At 40.6% G+C, this 16,026-nt stretch overlaps 1 protein-coding gene across 1 annotated transcript; it reads left to right on the top strand.

Annotated features, from left to right (window-relative positions):
- Positions 1 to 6,239: 6,239 nt before the first annotated feature.
- On the top strand, positions 6,240 to 9,930 carry LOC139459307 (BTB/POZ domain-containing protein 6-like). The gene is made up of 2 exons (XM_071240763.1): positions 6,240 to 6,519; positions 7,041 to 9,930. The coding sequence occupies exons 1-2, from the start codon at positions 6,251 to 6,253 to the stop codon at positions 8,098 to 8,100; spliced, it is 1,329 nt and encodes a 442-aa protein (XP_071096864.1). The 5' UTR covers positions 6,240 to 6,250; the 3' UTR covers positions 8,101 to 9,930.
- Positions 9,931 to 16,026: the final 6,096 nt, after the last annotated feature.

Below are 16,026 nucleotides of genomic sequence, written 5' to 3'. Positions count from 1 at the left end.
TTTTGTAAACACGAGGACTCACACTATTTTTCTGATATCTCCTGTAACATTTTCTTTGTTTTATTTTCTCAAAAAGTCAGCCTGTGTCCGTCCTAAGAAGGCAAGGTTGATTCAACTGTTTTGTATGCTCAGTTCGGCGAACAATGATGGGTCGCTGTTGCAAAGGGAGGCAACTCTTTCCGTTATTCTTGTCAATCAGGCCATGCACGCATAGAGCTACCATGTGTACACATACATATCTTCTTACAAAGTAAACACTCTAAAGCTGCACGATTCATAGTCGTCACAACAAGAAAATCTCTCGGGTATATACGAAGTGATGCGCTCATTACATACTGACAGAGCGTGCGGAAGTCGTTTAAAAGCAACACAAAGATTCCAGGTAACAACATCGACCGATCCCACTCTCTGCTCTCTGTGTTTTGAACTGTTCATATTCATAAGTCGTGTGTATCATGTCCGGCAGGAAATAGTGTCTGACAATATCGACACGGGTCACAATGAACCTTACATGCAAATGTGGGACATGTCACAGCTTGTGTCTGAACAGTAAGTCAGCTTGTGTTGAGTGTTTGTCTTACAGAGTTGTGTCCCTTTGCTTACCGAGATCACACCAGGACAGCCAAGAAGAAATCCTATGCTGTATTCTATGCCCTATACTATACAGATTCAAAGTGAATAGAATGTCAACTAGCGCCAGTTATGTAACTATTTAGTTACCATTGTCTCATATTTGATTTTGGCTAGTAATCCGATTGTCATGGTGTCTGCTGTTTCAGATGTACATCACACATGAGGTTCTTAGTTCCATTTAACAAGTAGTTACCCGACAACCCTTATTGGTTATTGCGCACGTGTGTGCGTGCGTGTGTGAATGCTGAAAACGCGTGTATCTCCTGACGTTAAATCAGATCCACAATTATGTTTAATGTCCTGTAGTTGCCGCCCGTCCTCACAGCTAATACACTGATATATAAAACATAGATAGGAGAACACATGACTGTAAAACGTGACAACATGGCGTCGACATTTACGCTTCAATGGACATCTCTACAAAGAATGAGAATACATTATTTCTGACCTACACTATAAATATGACAATTTGTTGTCCGATTTCAATTTGTTGATTAAATGTGCTCTTTTTAGAAAATCTGTTGTTGCCTGGCACATGATATAAAGGATATTCTCCCTGTCAGTTCACACCTGCACATGGCCAGGTAAGATCCTTCTTTCACAGATGTGTGTACTGTGTGCTTGTTATATGCCACGAGTGACAGGGTCGTCCGCCGTGATAGTGTTCAGCCCACATAATTTGAACAAGAAATGGGTTCTGAATGGAAATTAATTCAGTGGCATCAGATGGCTAACCAAGCTATTTCTGTCTGTTTCCATAAAATATTAGGCCGCACCAACTAACGGACTACTGTTTTCTGCTTGGCTGATAATTGAGTCGGCAGTGCTTGTGTGTAATTGCGCCGATACTACTCGTATCCCTGCCAACCCTTGTTTTGTATGTTAATGATTAAATAAGCAGTCTATGATGTTATTGTTGGTGACTTAGAAGGACCCATATATATTTGTGCGTTATATGTGAACAAAACTGTATTGAGTCGGCAGGGTTTGTGTTGTATAAGTTAGCATTATTGTTTTTTTGTATCCATGCCAACAGTTGTTTTGTGTGTTAATGATTAAATATGATGTTACTCTTGGTGACTTATAATGACTTCAATATGTTTCTGCGTTCAAAGCGTCTTCACACACACCCCACTACCACACACACACACACACTCACCCCAACACCCACACACACACAAACACACACACGCACGCACGCCACACGCGCACACACACACACACACACTCACCCCAACACCCACACACGCACAAACACACGCACGCACGCACGCCATACGCACGCCCGCCACACACACACACACACACACGCACACCAACGACAGTCCTGTCAGTTCACACATTCTAACATTGTAGAATATAAATCTCTCCTCATCACTGATCAAGAGCTTAAATAAGAATATTCATAAAAGTATCAGGTGAGAAAGATTTTACAAAATGTATCGCGTTTTCTAATCAAATTTAAACAATAACATTTTATTGATGTTCAATAAGGTTGTGGTATCTACAATTCACGTGCGCGTGATTGACAGAGTTGTCCCTCGTTTCATACCAAGTGAAGCGCACATAAAATATACTCATGCAATGCGGAAGTCGTGTCAAAGCGAATTCCAGGTGTTCAAACGGGTGAATGCGTCTCTCTCGCCCGCTGTGTTCAAACCTTCTGTACCGGCCCAGTTAAGGTGTACACTGTCTACACAGCTGTACTGAACGGTGATCTGTCTCGTGTACAGTGTGTGGTGTCACTGACTAGATCGAGTACTGGATATGTCTGGAGTTTGACATAATCACACCTCAGTGCTATGTGATAAGAGGGACGGCTGTATTGACCAGAAGTGGGATACGACCAGAACTGGGATAAACACCGTAGAGAATTATATCTGTTGCATGCAACTATGTGTTTGATTGACAAACATTTAATAAGAGCAAAATCATCTGTACTTCTTGTGTTTTATATTTTTACTCCGTTCTGCAAAGTGCGCCAATGGCAGTGCTACTGACTCGATAGCCGCCATTTTTAGCTAAATATAGAAGCGCATAAAAGTGGTAATGCGGAACTAAAGCGGAATACAATTTCTTCTTCTTATACAGATCGCTAATGAAAAAATGCAATTCCTATGAAAATGGTCGTGTTGCTTGTTAGCGGTATTTACTACCCATTGCCATGTTTAATTTCTAACCATGATATCACTCCCAAATGTATTATTTGATCTTTTATCATATCATAACTTTCGTGAGGTGGTGACATGTTTAATAATAGAGTAAATTTTCTGTTAAATAGCTATCTTGGCCACTTCTGAACACATTGTTTTCCTATGAAATAGCAAAAGCCAAATGAAAATAAAATTATTCTCTAATTTATATATTTTAAAGATGTTATGCCACTCATTGGACGGGATATAAGTGTAATAATACAAGTTCCTATGATGTTTGTGTTATGCTATTTTTCCAAGATTATTTTGATTATTCTTCTCATACACAGAAACACAGGATGAAAATGTTATGACATTGTACAATAGGCGATGATGTTCACACTATATATGTAGGAGGGTATGTACAGTAATATAATTATACTAATTATTTTGAATATTACTGAGTGTGTCATTAAACATCAAACAGAGTATATGATATACAATAGAGTTAAAAGGGGTCCAATTACATTTGTACTATTCAAGGGATTTCTAAGCCCCAATATCTCACAGTCACTGCTTCAAGGCATAGCGGCCCATGAAGAGTCCGGGGTAGAATAGGTCTTCAGCAACCCATGCTTGCCGTAAAAGGTGACTATGCTTGTCGTAAAAGGCGACTAGCGGGATCGGGTGGTCAGGCTCCCTGACTTGGTAAATGCATGTCATCGATCCCAATTGGGTGGATCGATGCTCATGATATTAATCACTGGATTGTCTGGTCCAGACTCGATTATTAACAGACCGCCGTCATATATTGTTGAGTGCGGCGTTAAACAACAAACCAACCAAATTAAGGCATAGCAGATGCGGAATGTGAGAGAATTAACTGGGAAACTCATTGAACCATTCCTGGTAGCTTATTGACATATATACATTGCAGCTTTCAAAACCATTTTGCCAGCAGAATGTCCTCATATATATGGAGAGACAATTAAATATTTTATGGTCTCTGATACATGTGGAATCTAAATAATATCATTTAATATGATTGAAATAATTAGTGCTCCGGCTTGTTCTGCGCAGCCTGTCCGGACTATTATATGGTCTCTGGTGTAACAGTCAGTTGGTCAGAGTATCCATAAGTTCTGTGATACGTAACAAGGTTCCCTGCTATCATGGAATTTTTTGTGTGAATGTTTGTGACTAATGTGATATTGATCGTGGCTTAAACCGTGTGGAGAATCCACATAAGTTTTTTGTATTAGACTCTGCAGAGTTATGTCCCTTTGATCATCTTGGTCTATACAAAACAAGTAACTGTTACATTTATTGTAATTGACTTGGCTTGTAAATATTTGTGTTAATGTGTAAAAATCATTATCCAGCATATCTGTGCTTTTCCATATTGAAAAGGGTTGACTGTAAAATTGGTGAAATGCTATTGTTCTGACTAAGATGTGAAGTACGATACTTACTTACTTACTTACTAGGGGGTCACGGGTGGCCCAGTCGTCTAAGGCGCCGCGAGTCGCTTTGCAGAGTTGTGTCCCTTGGGCACGCCACAAACCTATGATTCTGGGTTCGAATCCCGGCACGGAAGTACGATACTGAGTCACTGGATAGTTGTAGATTTCATCCAGCTTGTGGGGACCCCTCACCATATGTTTACTTGTTGACCCTCTCGCATGTGTGAACATGTTCATCAAGGGGATGGAAAAGATAATGTTTCTAGGTTTGTCCACACCATACCCGTGCTCGTGGGTTTCACGAAGTGGTAAACGTCTGAGACCTGCATCACTTCGGGCTTTCCTCCCACATAAAGCAGACACGCCGCGATATAACAGGAATACTGCTAAAAGCGGCATTAAACCCAACTCACTGACACTCACTACTTACTTACTTTGTTTGGGTTTTAACGTGCATATGCGTATTTCGCGCACGGAAGTACGATACTGAGTCACTGGATAGTTGTAGATTTCATCCAGCATGTGGGGGACCTCCGCCATATTTTTACTTGTCGACCCTCACTCATGTATGAACATGTTCATCAAGGTGGTGGAAAAGATTATACGTAATATGCTCTGTACACGGGAACCTCACTGTGGCCTCACCTGTTGTTCTTGGGGACAATTAGATGATTAACTAGAGTCTGTGGCAGAATGTCAGGTATTCGTTTATTCATTTATACATGTACACATTACAAATATACAGATATATTACACAATAAGATACACGTATTAAGATACATATTTTATTAAAATCAATTATGTGAATATGGTTATTGGTTTAATTAGCATGTTGAATTGTCAACGTTGACTCACACCTTCAAACATTGTACGATACATGTTCCGAAACATACATTCTGAAAATCAATAAAATGGTTTGCAATGTACAAGACATTAATGAGTTTCCATTTTTTCAATAATTGACATGAAAAACACGTTTACAGGCCAACAAAGTGGAGCTTACTGCCGGTCATAAGTTCATGTTGTTCACTGAGGATACTTGTGTGGAGGTTGTGTATTTTCGTCTCTTTGGTGGCAGCTTGCCACCAGGTTGAATTTGGAATTCGGAGCAGCAATGTCATAGGACGGGACTCTTCCTTCGTTATGTTTACAAATGTGAAGATGTTGAGGTGGTTAGAACAGGCTTGCTCTTAATTTGAACTATGGTTTTCAGGTTAGGGAGGAATTCTTGACCGACAATGTCCTTGCCATCCCAAGGATGGTTGTGTATATCACAATATGTTTTGTTAGAGGCGTCGTCTTGACCAGTAGCAGGACAAATGTGTAATCTACATTCTTTCTTTAATGAATTCATTAACAGTGATGTCTGGAAAGCAGTTTCTGCAAAGTAGATCATATAGAATAGATGAGAAAGTGGAGATCCACAAGTCAGTCCTCTCAACCTAGATGCATAGGGTTTAGGGATGGTTTACATCTAATTTCATGCTTTAGTCAACATTAGAGTCCTTGTGCCTTCTCAGTCAGTAGGGACTCAATAGTAGCATTGCCCCACGCCCGAGTACAGCAACAGATTCAAGGATCCAGACTGTGGACTGTGTGGCAGGGATCTGTACACTAGGGCTGAAGTTGGTCCCATGGTGTCAGAAAGACAGCAGAACTCTCATTTCGCAGACAGTGAATGCAATAAGGCTTTCATTCACTACATCCATTTCAATATGAGGTGTATCTTACAGTGTCACACTCGTGGATCAGTTCCATAACGTACGCAAACATGTCTCCCACTCTAAGGCTCCTGCAGCCAAAGCCCTTGTCAAGTATAGTTGATTGTGTAGGTTATGGAATGAACACATTGTTTCTTAGCAACACTCAAACGTGATTTAAGCCAAGTGAGATTTAAGACTCAGTTGTATATAATAGCATTATACACTGCACTTTACACATTACATTTATATGACAAGTGCTTTAATCATTAACTCATGTTATCATCTATGTGTCCTTTTGTTGTCAGTTCCAAGCTATAGGATGTCCGATACAAACCGAGGATCTGGATATGTGGACAACTGGCAGTCAAAGAAGACTGTCACAGAGTGTAATCTCCACATGCTCGACACGGAAAACTTCAGTGACGTCACCTTCCGTGTGGGGGCAGAGAAACAGGTGGTCCGAGCTCACCGCTACGTTCTTGTCAGTCGCAGCTGTGTCTTCGAAGCTATGTTCTGTGGCCCCCTGGCGGAGACAGGGGAGGTAACCATCCCCGACATTGAGGCAGACATCTTCAAAGAGTTCTTGAGGTGAGATTGATCTGGCGGTTTTACAAATCATCCATTACCCAGAGAAAATAGCACCTTCCGTAATCAAAGCTGATTTTATTCCAAAGTCTCGAAGTCGCTCGGCAGAAAGAAAGGTGTAATTCCATATTCAAGTTAAATTTAAAGTGTATGGATTTGTAGTTTCGAAGGCAATATGAGATCAGTAGAACTACGTCTGCATGTCCTTCGTCAAGGGAGTTTTGTGGGTAGCATATAGCTGTTTTTGTTGTATTTGATGCTGACCTGACAAGTGTGAAGAAGGAATATTACATGGGTTAACCTCTACAAGTAACTACAACTATACATGTCTGAACAAGTGAACATTTACAACAGACAACCCAACATGATTGTGCTATTTGGATTTGAGAAAAAGTTTGAGAACTCTGATAAAATCTTAATTAATCCATTGTACCATTAACGTAATATTAATCCATTCATCTTAAATAGTACTGTAGATACCTTTTGATCTTTGTTTTCAACGTTGTTTCAATATATCATTGTAGGTATGTTTACACAGACAGGGCCAATATCAGCGGTGAAACAGTCACAGGACTCATGTACACCTCCAGGAAATATTCTCAAGACGCATTGTTCAATCTGTGTGTAACGTTCCTGGAACAATCACTGTCAGAAGACAATGTCTGCCAGATCCTGGAACAGTGTCATGTCTACGGAGAGCTGGACCTCGAACAGAACGCGCTGAAGATTCTTACTGAAGGGGGGATGAGGGTCACCAAGTCAGTCGGGTTTGTGAATCTTTGCCCTGATTGTGTGGATCAGTTTGTCAGGTCAGAGAATTTAGATTTGAAAGAGGAAGACGTATTTGATGCTGTGCTGTCCTGGGCAAGGGAAAGATGCCGAGAGGAAGGTGTGAGTGACACGCCTGAGGACATACGGAGACTCCTGGGAGAGATGAGGTATGAGATCCGGTTTACCAGCATCCCCCTGGAGTATCTGGTGAAGGTTGTCGGACGATCTGGCGTGCTGACAGACAGTGAGAGAGTACGAATAATGGACAGAGCTACAGAAACAAATGTTGACATATCTCCGTTTAAACATTCACAGAGAAAGGCCCACAATATCATTCAGGAGAAGCATGAAGCATCCTATGGAAGTGTGGTGAATAGGTTTTCGTCTCACTCCTTTTCGTTTATGCCACCTGAGAAAAGTGTTATCTCCTTCTCATCTAGTCAGAACATTCTCCTACTGGGGTGTGTACTGTATGGGGGGCGGAATGATGAAGAGTATAAACTGACAATCAGAGTGTTTGACCCCATTAACGTGCTGATTGATGAACCGTTCCAGAACACCAGGATGACGCTTCAAGGCAGGAGAAAGCTGAACGACGTCCTGTTTCCCAGGTCTATTTCCGTCGCAGCACGTACGACCTATACTCTGTGTGTGGACATGGAGGGACCTGACACTGTCTGTTGTGTGGGAGGATCTGCTAAAGTAACAGTAGATGGAGTACATTTTACATTTACAGACTCTCCAATGTCTACTACAGACACATCAAGACACGAAGGACAGATACCTGGCTTGCTATTCAGTCGCCCGCCATAGGGAGTGTGTCAGTTGTGCCTTGCTGACAACTGTGACGCCTTGGTAGAATCTGATTTCATTCAATCACCCCATTAAGCAAGTAAATTGCTCATGTTTCTATACACAGAGGATTAACGTGAAGAGATCATGGTGTTTTACTCCAGTTGGACGTGGGTATAGACGGGAGTTCAAGGTACACCACAGCCAATTCTTATAGATATAAACTGTCAGATATATGTAAAACTACCGGTCTATATACAGCCAGTTCTTATTAACATAAACTGTCAGATATATGTAAAGCTACTGGTCTATATACAGCCAATGGACGAGTAGACGAAGACAGAACACTGGGACCCCAACCTGTAAAACATTGAAGCCTCCTGTTCAGCAAGAGCAGAGCTGTTTCCCTTTTTATAGGTTTTACGGCACATGGGTTTGACCTTCATTATCTGATATTCATTGGTCACTTTACAGTTTTCATTTATGTGTGTCATTAATTATACTGTCACGACGTTGACAGTAACCTCCACGGAAGAAAGCGAAACAACAAAGTGGGAGCCTGAGAAGAGCGATATCTTCATCCAGCATCTAGACATGTGTTTTGTTGAACATCTGTGTAAACAACTAAGTTCCTTTAAGGTTCCAGAGTCGAACAATTGTAGGACTATTTTACAGAATCAAATGATTATTTAGAAGAGGATGTAAGCCTAGATTTGTTTCAGTCAAAAGGTGTAAATTGTTAGATTGGTGTATTTGTGAAGATGACGTAACGTCAGGCGTAACAGGGTTACGTTATAACACAGCTTGTTGACTTGATGGAATATTCACTGAGTACATCAAGACGAGTGTCAAGGTAATGATGCCTGCATACCTGAAGTTATTCAATCTTATTGTTAATTGTGGTGCTTAACCTCAATCATGGCTTGCTAGCAGTGAGGCCTGTTTTGGGTAAATTTAAATATAGTATTGTGGGATTTTCCCTTCTTCTAATAATAGTTGTGTATTATATATACAGTTATAATAAGATATGAGTTATGATATCATAGCAGAATGATATAGGTTAAATATATAATATAAGTCTAAACTGTATTTTTTTTATAAAGGAGGATTCAAAAAGACCTTTGTATTAGGGTATATTGACTGTTAAAGTAATTTCATTTCTTATATCTGAAGCTGGATGCTATTGAGCGAGGGGAAATCAAACGTAGTTACTTTATATAAGAAAGGTAAGAAAGACTACTAACGAACTTGACTAATGCTGTATTTATTATTTTTACCCACCATTTACAAAATTAGTTATAGTTGTATGATATTCAGAGGGGATAACATTTATTTCTAAAAACCAGGGCCCTATAACGTTTAATCATGTCATGTTTGCATACTTTTGAAGTATGAAAAAAGGTCATTTTTTGTGGAACTCAAATCATTTTGAAAAAACTTCCTCAGTACTGTAAAGTATACATGGCTAACATTGTATAAAATCGTTGTTCCTACCTTGTGGTCAAAGTTAAAATCCTGTACGGGGTATGTTATCCACAGATACTCGCACACTTAAGGCATCACGAGTTAGTTCCCTTACGCAATCAGCTGTTGGTTTCACTGTCCATCTTACCGCCTCTGAATGGCATTAGTCTCGCTTTACAATCAATCTCATTAAAATCAGATCTAAGTTCTCGCTGCCGCTAAACAAAGATCTGAGGACATCCCATTACGGGTCACGTCAGAACGACCTTCGCGAACTTTGACCAACCACTGAAATGACTAACAAGAAGTCGAGAAATTAGAAAGCAACTTTCTCGAACTTTACGCCACTCGTTTCAAACTGGCGACTTTCGTTTCAGACTATGCTTGGACGATGTTGACGATTACAATTTTGAAAACTGAACAAACGAACATTCCGGAATGTCTAATATATGGTTGAGATTGTATGGCAGGGAATCCCGCGTACTGTGCAACGCCTCCTCCGTTCAAATGTTTATCCCACGGAAGCAAGAGATAGACGATAATTTTGACGAAATCAGTCGTACGGGCCGTAACCGTCGTTCGGATTACACCGTTTTAACGTTTTGGTGGTTGCATTATTAGAAAACACATTCCGACTGTCAATTTAAGGATATGTAAGCGACGCTCTGATTGGTCGGATGAAAGGTCGTTCTGACGTGACCGTAATGGGATGTCCTCAGATCTCTCTTTAGCGATAGCGAGAACTAAGATCTCATTTGAATGTCTTCACAGTCGGCGGTACTTGGAGAATCACTCGGTTGTCTTCATCGTTTGGTGACGCTTTTGAGAGAATTAGCGAAGGCATATGTATATCAAAAACTAGATCATTTTAAGCCAGCTCCCAAGAGTGAGTGAGTGAGGTTTTACGCCGCTTTTAGCAATATTCCAGCAATATTATGGCGGGGGACACCAGAAATTGGCTTCACACATTGTTCCCATGTCGGGAATCGAACCCGGGTCTTCAGCGTGACGAGCGAACGCTCTAACCACTAGGCTACCCGACCGCCCCTAGCTCCCAAGAATATACACAAATTTTTTAACTGCCATATGATATCTATGCAAAAGAAATTATGTGAATGTGTTAACATTTTAGTGAAAATTGTAAAATAAACTCCTGGTTAACCTCTGTTATATCGCAAAGTATATCGCACCTGATATGCCGATGCACTCGGCCTGTGAGAAATAACGTGCTGTTCTGTTCTGTACTGTTCTGCCTTGTCTCTATAATCTTTCTTTGTTTCAACTACAATAAACTACGTTTATAACGAAGACGCTTTTAACGAACTGACCGATATAACCAATTTATTTTTAATCCCGGCATACTGTCAGAACATAATATGCATATAAAGTATAATACATTTTACATTTTTTTTAAAAAGCGGACAGATAATATAAAACTTATTAAAACAAAGGATAGTTTCAAATACGATTCAGAGCACTCACGTTTCACCCAGAATCATATCAATAAACCAAGGCGTGGGCGAGATAGTTGTCGTGGGGCTCCAGAGGTTTGAGGGCGAACCCACCACATACAGCCCCTCACTGAAAACAAAATACGAAACAAATTACTGAAATCAAAATGTATAAAAAAAATAAATGTAAAGATATATATGAATACTTACATGTTTGAGGGAGATGCCATGTTTTCACTGAACATAAAACGCAATTTTGAGGAGAAGGAGGTAAGAATAGGTTAGTGAATCGTACGTAAAATCATTAATGATTGCCGAGATATTTGCAAGCTTATCCGTGTTTCGATATTGATGGCATGGTGCCGGTCGAACCGCTTTTTGATAATGGCTCTGATATACAACAGGCACTCGGGAAGATGCTCTACTAACTGATCAGTAAGTTTTAGACTAGTATGATAAGCCATTTACTGGTCTAATTTGCAAATATTTACAAAGTGGTCAGTAAAATATCTAAACAAGTAAGTGTGTTAGTGGACAGGGAAATTCACTGAGTTAGTTAACTTCACCAACAATTTCGGTTATTGCAACTAGATGTATTTGCAACCCACAAGGTTTTCGTCTTTGGCTAGTGACAGGCGATGCATGAGATTAGGATCTATCAATATGTTTCCGAGAGCACGGAATGGAACCGTTTCGTGTCTCTCAAAACCAGGACGACAAACCAGGATTTTATCTTCTATAACACAGGGACTACTGGCCTGGAGAAGCCATGGAACAAACATATTGAACCTCAAGGACACTATTTCGAAAGATGATCAAATCTTAAGACAATATTTCAGTTCTATGTAAGCTAGGCTCAAAACTTTTTGATACTGTTAATCTAGACATTGAATGGAAAGACTCAAGTTATGAGTGTCAGGCATACAGACAATGAACTATAAATAAACATTCATATTTACGCAAATACAAATAGCCATCATAATGTCGATATAGCTGGTCACAGACAAGTTACAAGAATAACTGATTGTACTGTACAGATACAGTAAGGCATGCGCGGAAGTTAATTACTGACCAGCAGTAAAGCTCTTGTAGGATATACTCAAGGAATGTGTTTGATTGCGAAATGACAAGTCGTCCAATTCGTGAAAATGCATCTATTTAGATGCAAGTTGATCAGCGTCTTACTGGTGCTTCATAATATTTTCAAGAAGATATTACAAGATTATATTCTTAAAATATCTTAAACCTTAACGGAAAGGAGCCACGAGACTCCCTTCATTCGCAGATACTGACCAAGTTGTGACAATGAAAAACAAATCATATTTCAGATGCTTGCAGAATGATATTTTATAAATAATAAACTGGGTTGTTTTTTCATTTGACTGTTTCACCAAACAATCGTATTGTAGAACAAGATTACTTGACCGTTTCACCAAACAATTATAATGTTGCAATAGATTCTCTGACTGTTTCAGAAAACAATCGTAATGTTTCAATAGATTCTTTGTCTGTTTCAGAAAACAATCGTAATGTTTCAATTGATTCTGTGACTGTTTCAGAAAACAATCGTAATGTTTCAATTGATTCTGTGACTGTTTCAGAAAATAATCGTAACGTTGCAATAGATTCTCTGACTGTTTCAGAAAACAATTGTAATGTTTCAATAGATTCTTTGACTGTTTCAGAAAACAATCGTAATGTTTCAATTGATTCTGTGACTATTTCAGAAAACAATCGTAAATTTGCACGAGATTCTGTGACTGTGTCACCAAACAATCTTAATTTTGCACGAGATTCTGTGACTGTCACCAAACTGTTTCACCAATCAATTGTAATGTATGCGACTTTCCAAAAAACATTTTTTTATTCACAGCATTTAACTGAGGACACAAGTTCGTAGCAACACGTATATTGTGTGATCGCTGTGCTGAAGAGGAGCCAGGGATGCTGATACTCGCTGTCCTTGTAATGGCTAAGCTGTCATGTTCTGGAGAGCGGAAGAAACTCATTACAAAACCAAAGCATACACATTATAATAAACGCAGACCCCGTTCTCAATTTTATAAACATACAACTAATTAACGTCCACATCATTTAGGTTTCATCTGTCGGAAATTACTAATTTCATACCCAAACAACGTATGGTGATAAAGATCCACAGACGACCGGTTCCGTCTGTCGTCCATCAACAGGAAGTATTGCCGCCTGATAACACACAGTCGCAGAGAATAATGTAAACAGTATCTGCATCAGGAACGACATGACATTCACACTGGAGATGTAGGTACAGGAACGACATGACATTCACACTGGAGATGTAGGTACAGGAACGACATGACGTTCACACTGGAGATGTAGGTTCAGGAACGACATGACATTCACACTGGAGATGTAGGTTCAGGAACGACATGACATTCACACTGGAGATGCTGGTACTGGAACGACATGACATTCACACTGGAGATGTAGGTACAGGAACATGACATTCACAATGGAGATGTAGGTCCGGGAACGGCATGACTTTCACACTGGAGATGCAGGTACAGGAACGACATGACATTCACACTGGAGATGCAGGTTCAGGAACGACATGACATTCACACTGGATATGTAGGTTCAGGAACGACATGACATTCACACTGGAGATGTAGGTTCAGGAACGACATGACATTCACACTGGAGATGTAGGTTCGGGAACGACATGACATTCACACTGGAGATGTAGGTACAGGAACGACATGACATTCACACTGGAGATGTAGGTACAGGAACGACATGACATTCACACTGGAGATGCAGGTACAGGAACGACATGGCATTCACACTGGAGATGTAGGTTCAGGAACGACATGACGTTCACACTGGAGATGCAGGTACAGGTACGACATGACATTCACACTGGATATGTAGGTTCAGGAACGACATGACATTCACACTGGAGATGTAGGTTCGGGAACGACATGACATTCACACTGGAGATGTAGGTACAGGAACGACATGACATTCACACTGGAGATGTAGGTACAGGAACGACATGACATTCACACTGGAGATGTAGGTACAGGAAGACATGCCATTCACACTGGAGATGTAGGTTCAGGAACGACATGCCATTCACACTGGAGATGTAGGTACAGGTACGACATGACATTCACACTGGAGATGTATGTACAGGAACGACATGACATTCACACTGGAGATGTAGGTTCAGGAACGACATAACATTCACACTGGAGATGTAGGTTCAGGAACGACATGACATTCACACTGGAGATGCAGGTACAGGAACGACATGACATTCACACTGGAGATGCAGGTTCAGGAACGACATGGCATTCACACTGGAGATGTAGGTTCAGGAACGACATGACATTCACACTGGATATGTAGGTACAGGAACATGACGTTCACACTGGAGATGTAGGTACAGGAACGACATGGCATTCACACTGGAGATGTAGGTACAGGAACGACAAGACGTTCACACTGGAGATGTAGGTACAGGAACGACATGACATTCACACTGGAGATGTATGTTCGGAAACAGCATGACATTCACACTGGAGATGCAGGTACAGGAACGACATCCATTCACACTGGAGATGTAGGTACAGGAACGACGTCATTCACACTGGAGATGTAGGTACAGGAACGACATGACATTCACACTGGGGATGTAGGTACAGGAACGACATGACGTTCACACTGGAGATGCAGGTTCGGGAACGACATGACATTCACACTGGAGATGTAGGTACAGGAACGACATGACATTCACACTGGAGATGTAGGTACAGGAACGACATGACATTCACACTGGAGATGCAGGTTCAGGAACGACATGACATTCACACTGGAGATGCAGGTTCAGGTACTTCTGTACGGGTTTATCGCTAGCACCCTGTGTTTAGGGTCACCGAATGTTTCCAGGATTCATGTGTGATGAAGGCTTCCGGCTTCCACGAGTGTCTTCCTGCATGTATGACGGGTAGACAGTTGCCCAGTTCTTTAGGCGCACGGTTAGCTGGTTCCCTGCTTGTATTCCGGGTAGTCATGAGCCAAGTCCATTCATTTAGTCACACGGTTCATCGTTTTGTATATTGGATTCTCCAGGCAGAAATAGAACATATGTCGTATAGCCAGGAGCCAAGTTGAATCTCCAGGCAGAAATAGAACATATGTCGTATAGCCAGGAGCCAAGTTAAATCTCCAGGCAGAAATAGAACATATGTCGTATAGCCAGGAGCCAAGTTGAATCTCCAGGCAGAAATAGAACATATGTCGTATAGCCAGGAGCCAAGTTGAATCTCCAGTCAGAAATAGAACATATGTCGTATAGCCAGGAGCCAAGTTGAATCTCCAGGCAGAAATAGAACATATGTCGTATAGCCAGGAGCCAAGTTGAATCTCCAGGCAGAAATAGAACATATGTCGTATAGCCAGGAGCCAAGTTGAATCTCCAGGCAGAAATAGAACATATGTCGTATAGCCAGGAGCCAAGTTGAATCTCCAGGCAGAAATAGACCTGGGTTCGATTCCCGACATGGGTACAATGTGTGAAGCCCATTTCTGGTGTCCCCTGCCGTGATATTGTTGGAATATTGCTAAAAGCGTCGTAAAAGCAAACTCAGTCAGTCAGTCATTGAAACAATCTATTTTATATATAATTACTCAGCTATAGATTACTATCACAAACTGATGTAGGCGTGAGTGATGGGTAAACAGACATAATCAAATTTAACAACAGTTCTTTCAATTTTCAATTACATAGTAAAAACTCGGTATACTTTCTTTTACATGTTAAGAGTTTACATGTTACTGCGAAATATTTTTAAAACCTAGGATTTCCCAATAACTTTCAACAAACTAAACAACTTCATGCGAAAAATGGTAAAACAAATCTGAGCCACACAAATGTATTTCTGTTATTTTTTAGACCGACCAACGCTGAAGCGGCAAGCCAAAATCCGTAAAACATAAAATAAACAAATGTAGCCCTATAGGGTTTGTTCTCGGTTTCTTAAAGGACAGG

This window comes from Haliotis cracherodii, unplaced genomic scaffold (genome assembly GCF_022045235.1).
Source record: "Haliotis cracherodii isolate W230 unplaced genomic scaffold, xgHalCrac1.p SCAF_13, whole genome shotgun sequence".
Taxonomy (NCBI): domain Eukaryota; kingdom Metazoa; phylum Mollusca; class Gastropoda; order Lepetellida; family Haliotidae; genus Haliotis; species Haliotis cracherodii.
The sequence above is the reverse complement of the archived record's forward strand: the minus strand, read 5'-3'. Positions and strand labels throughout refer to the sequence as shown.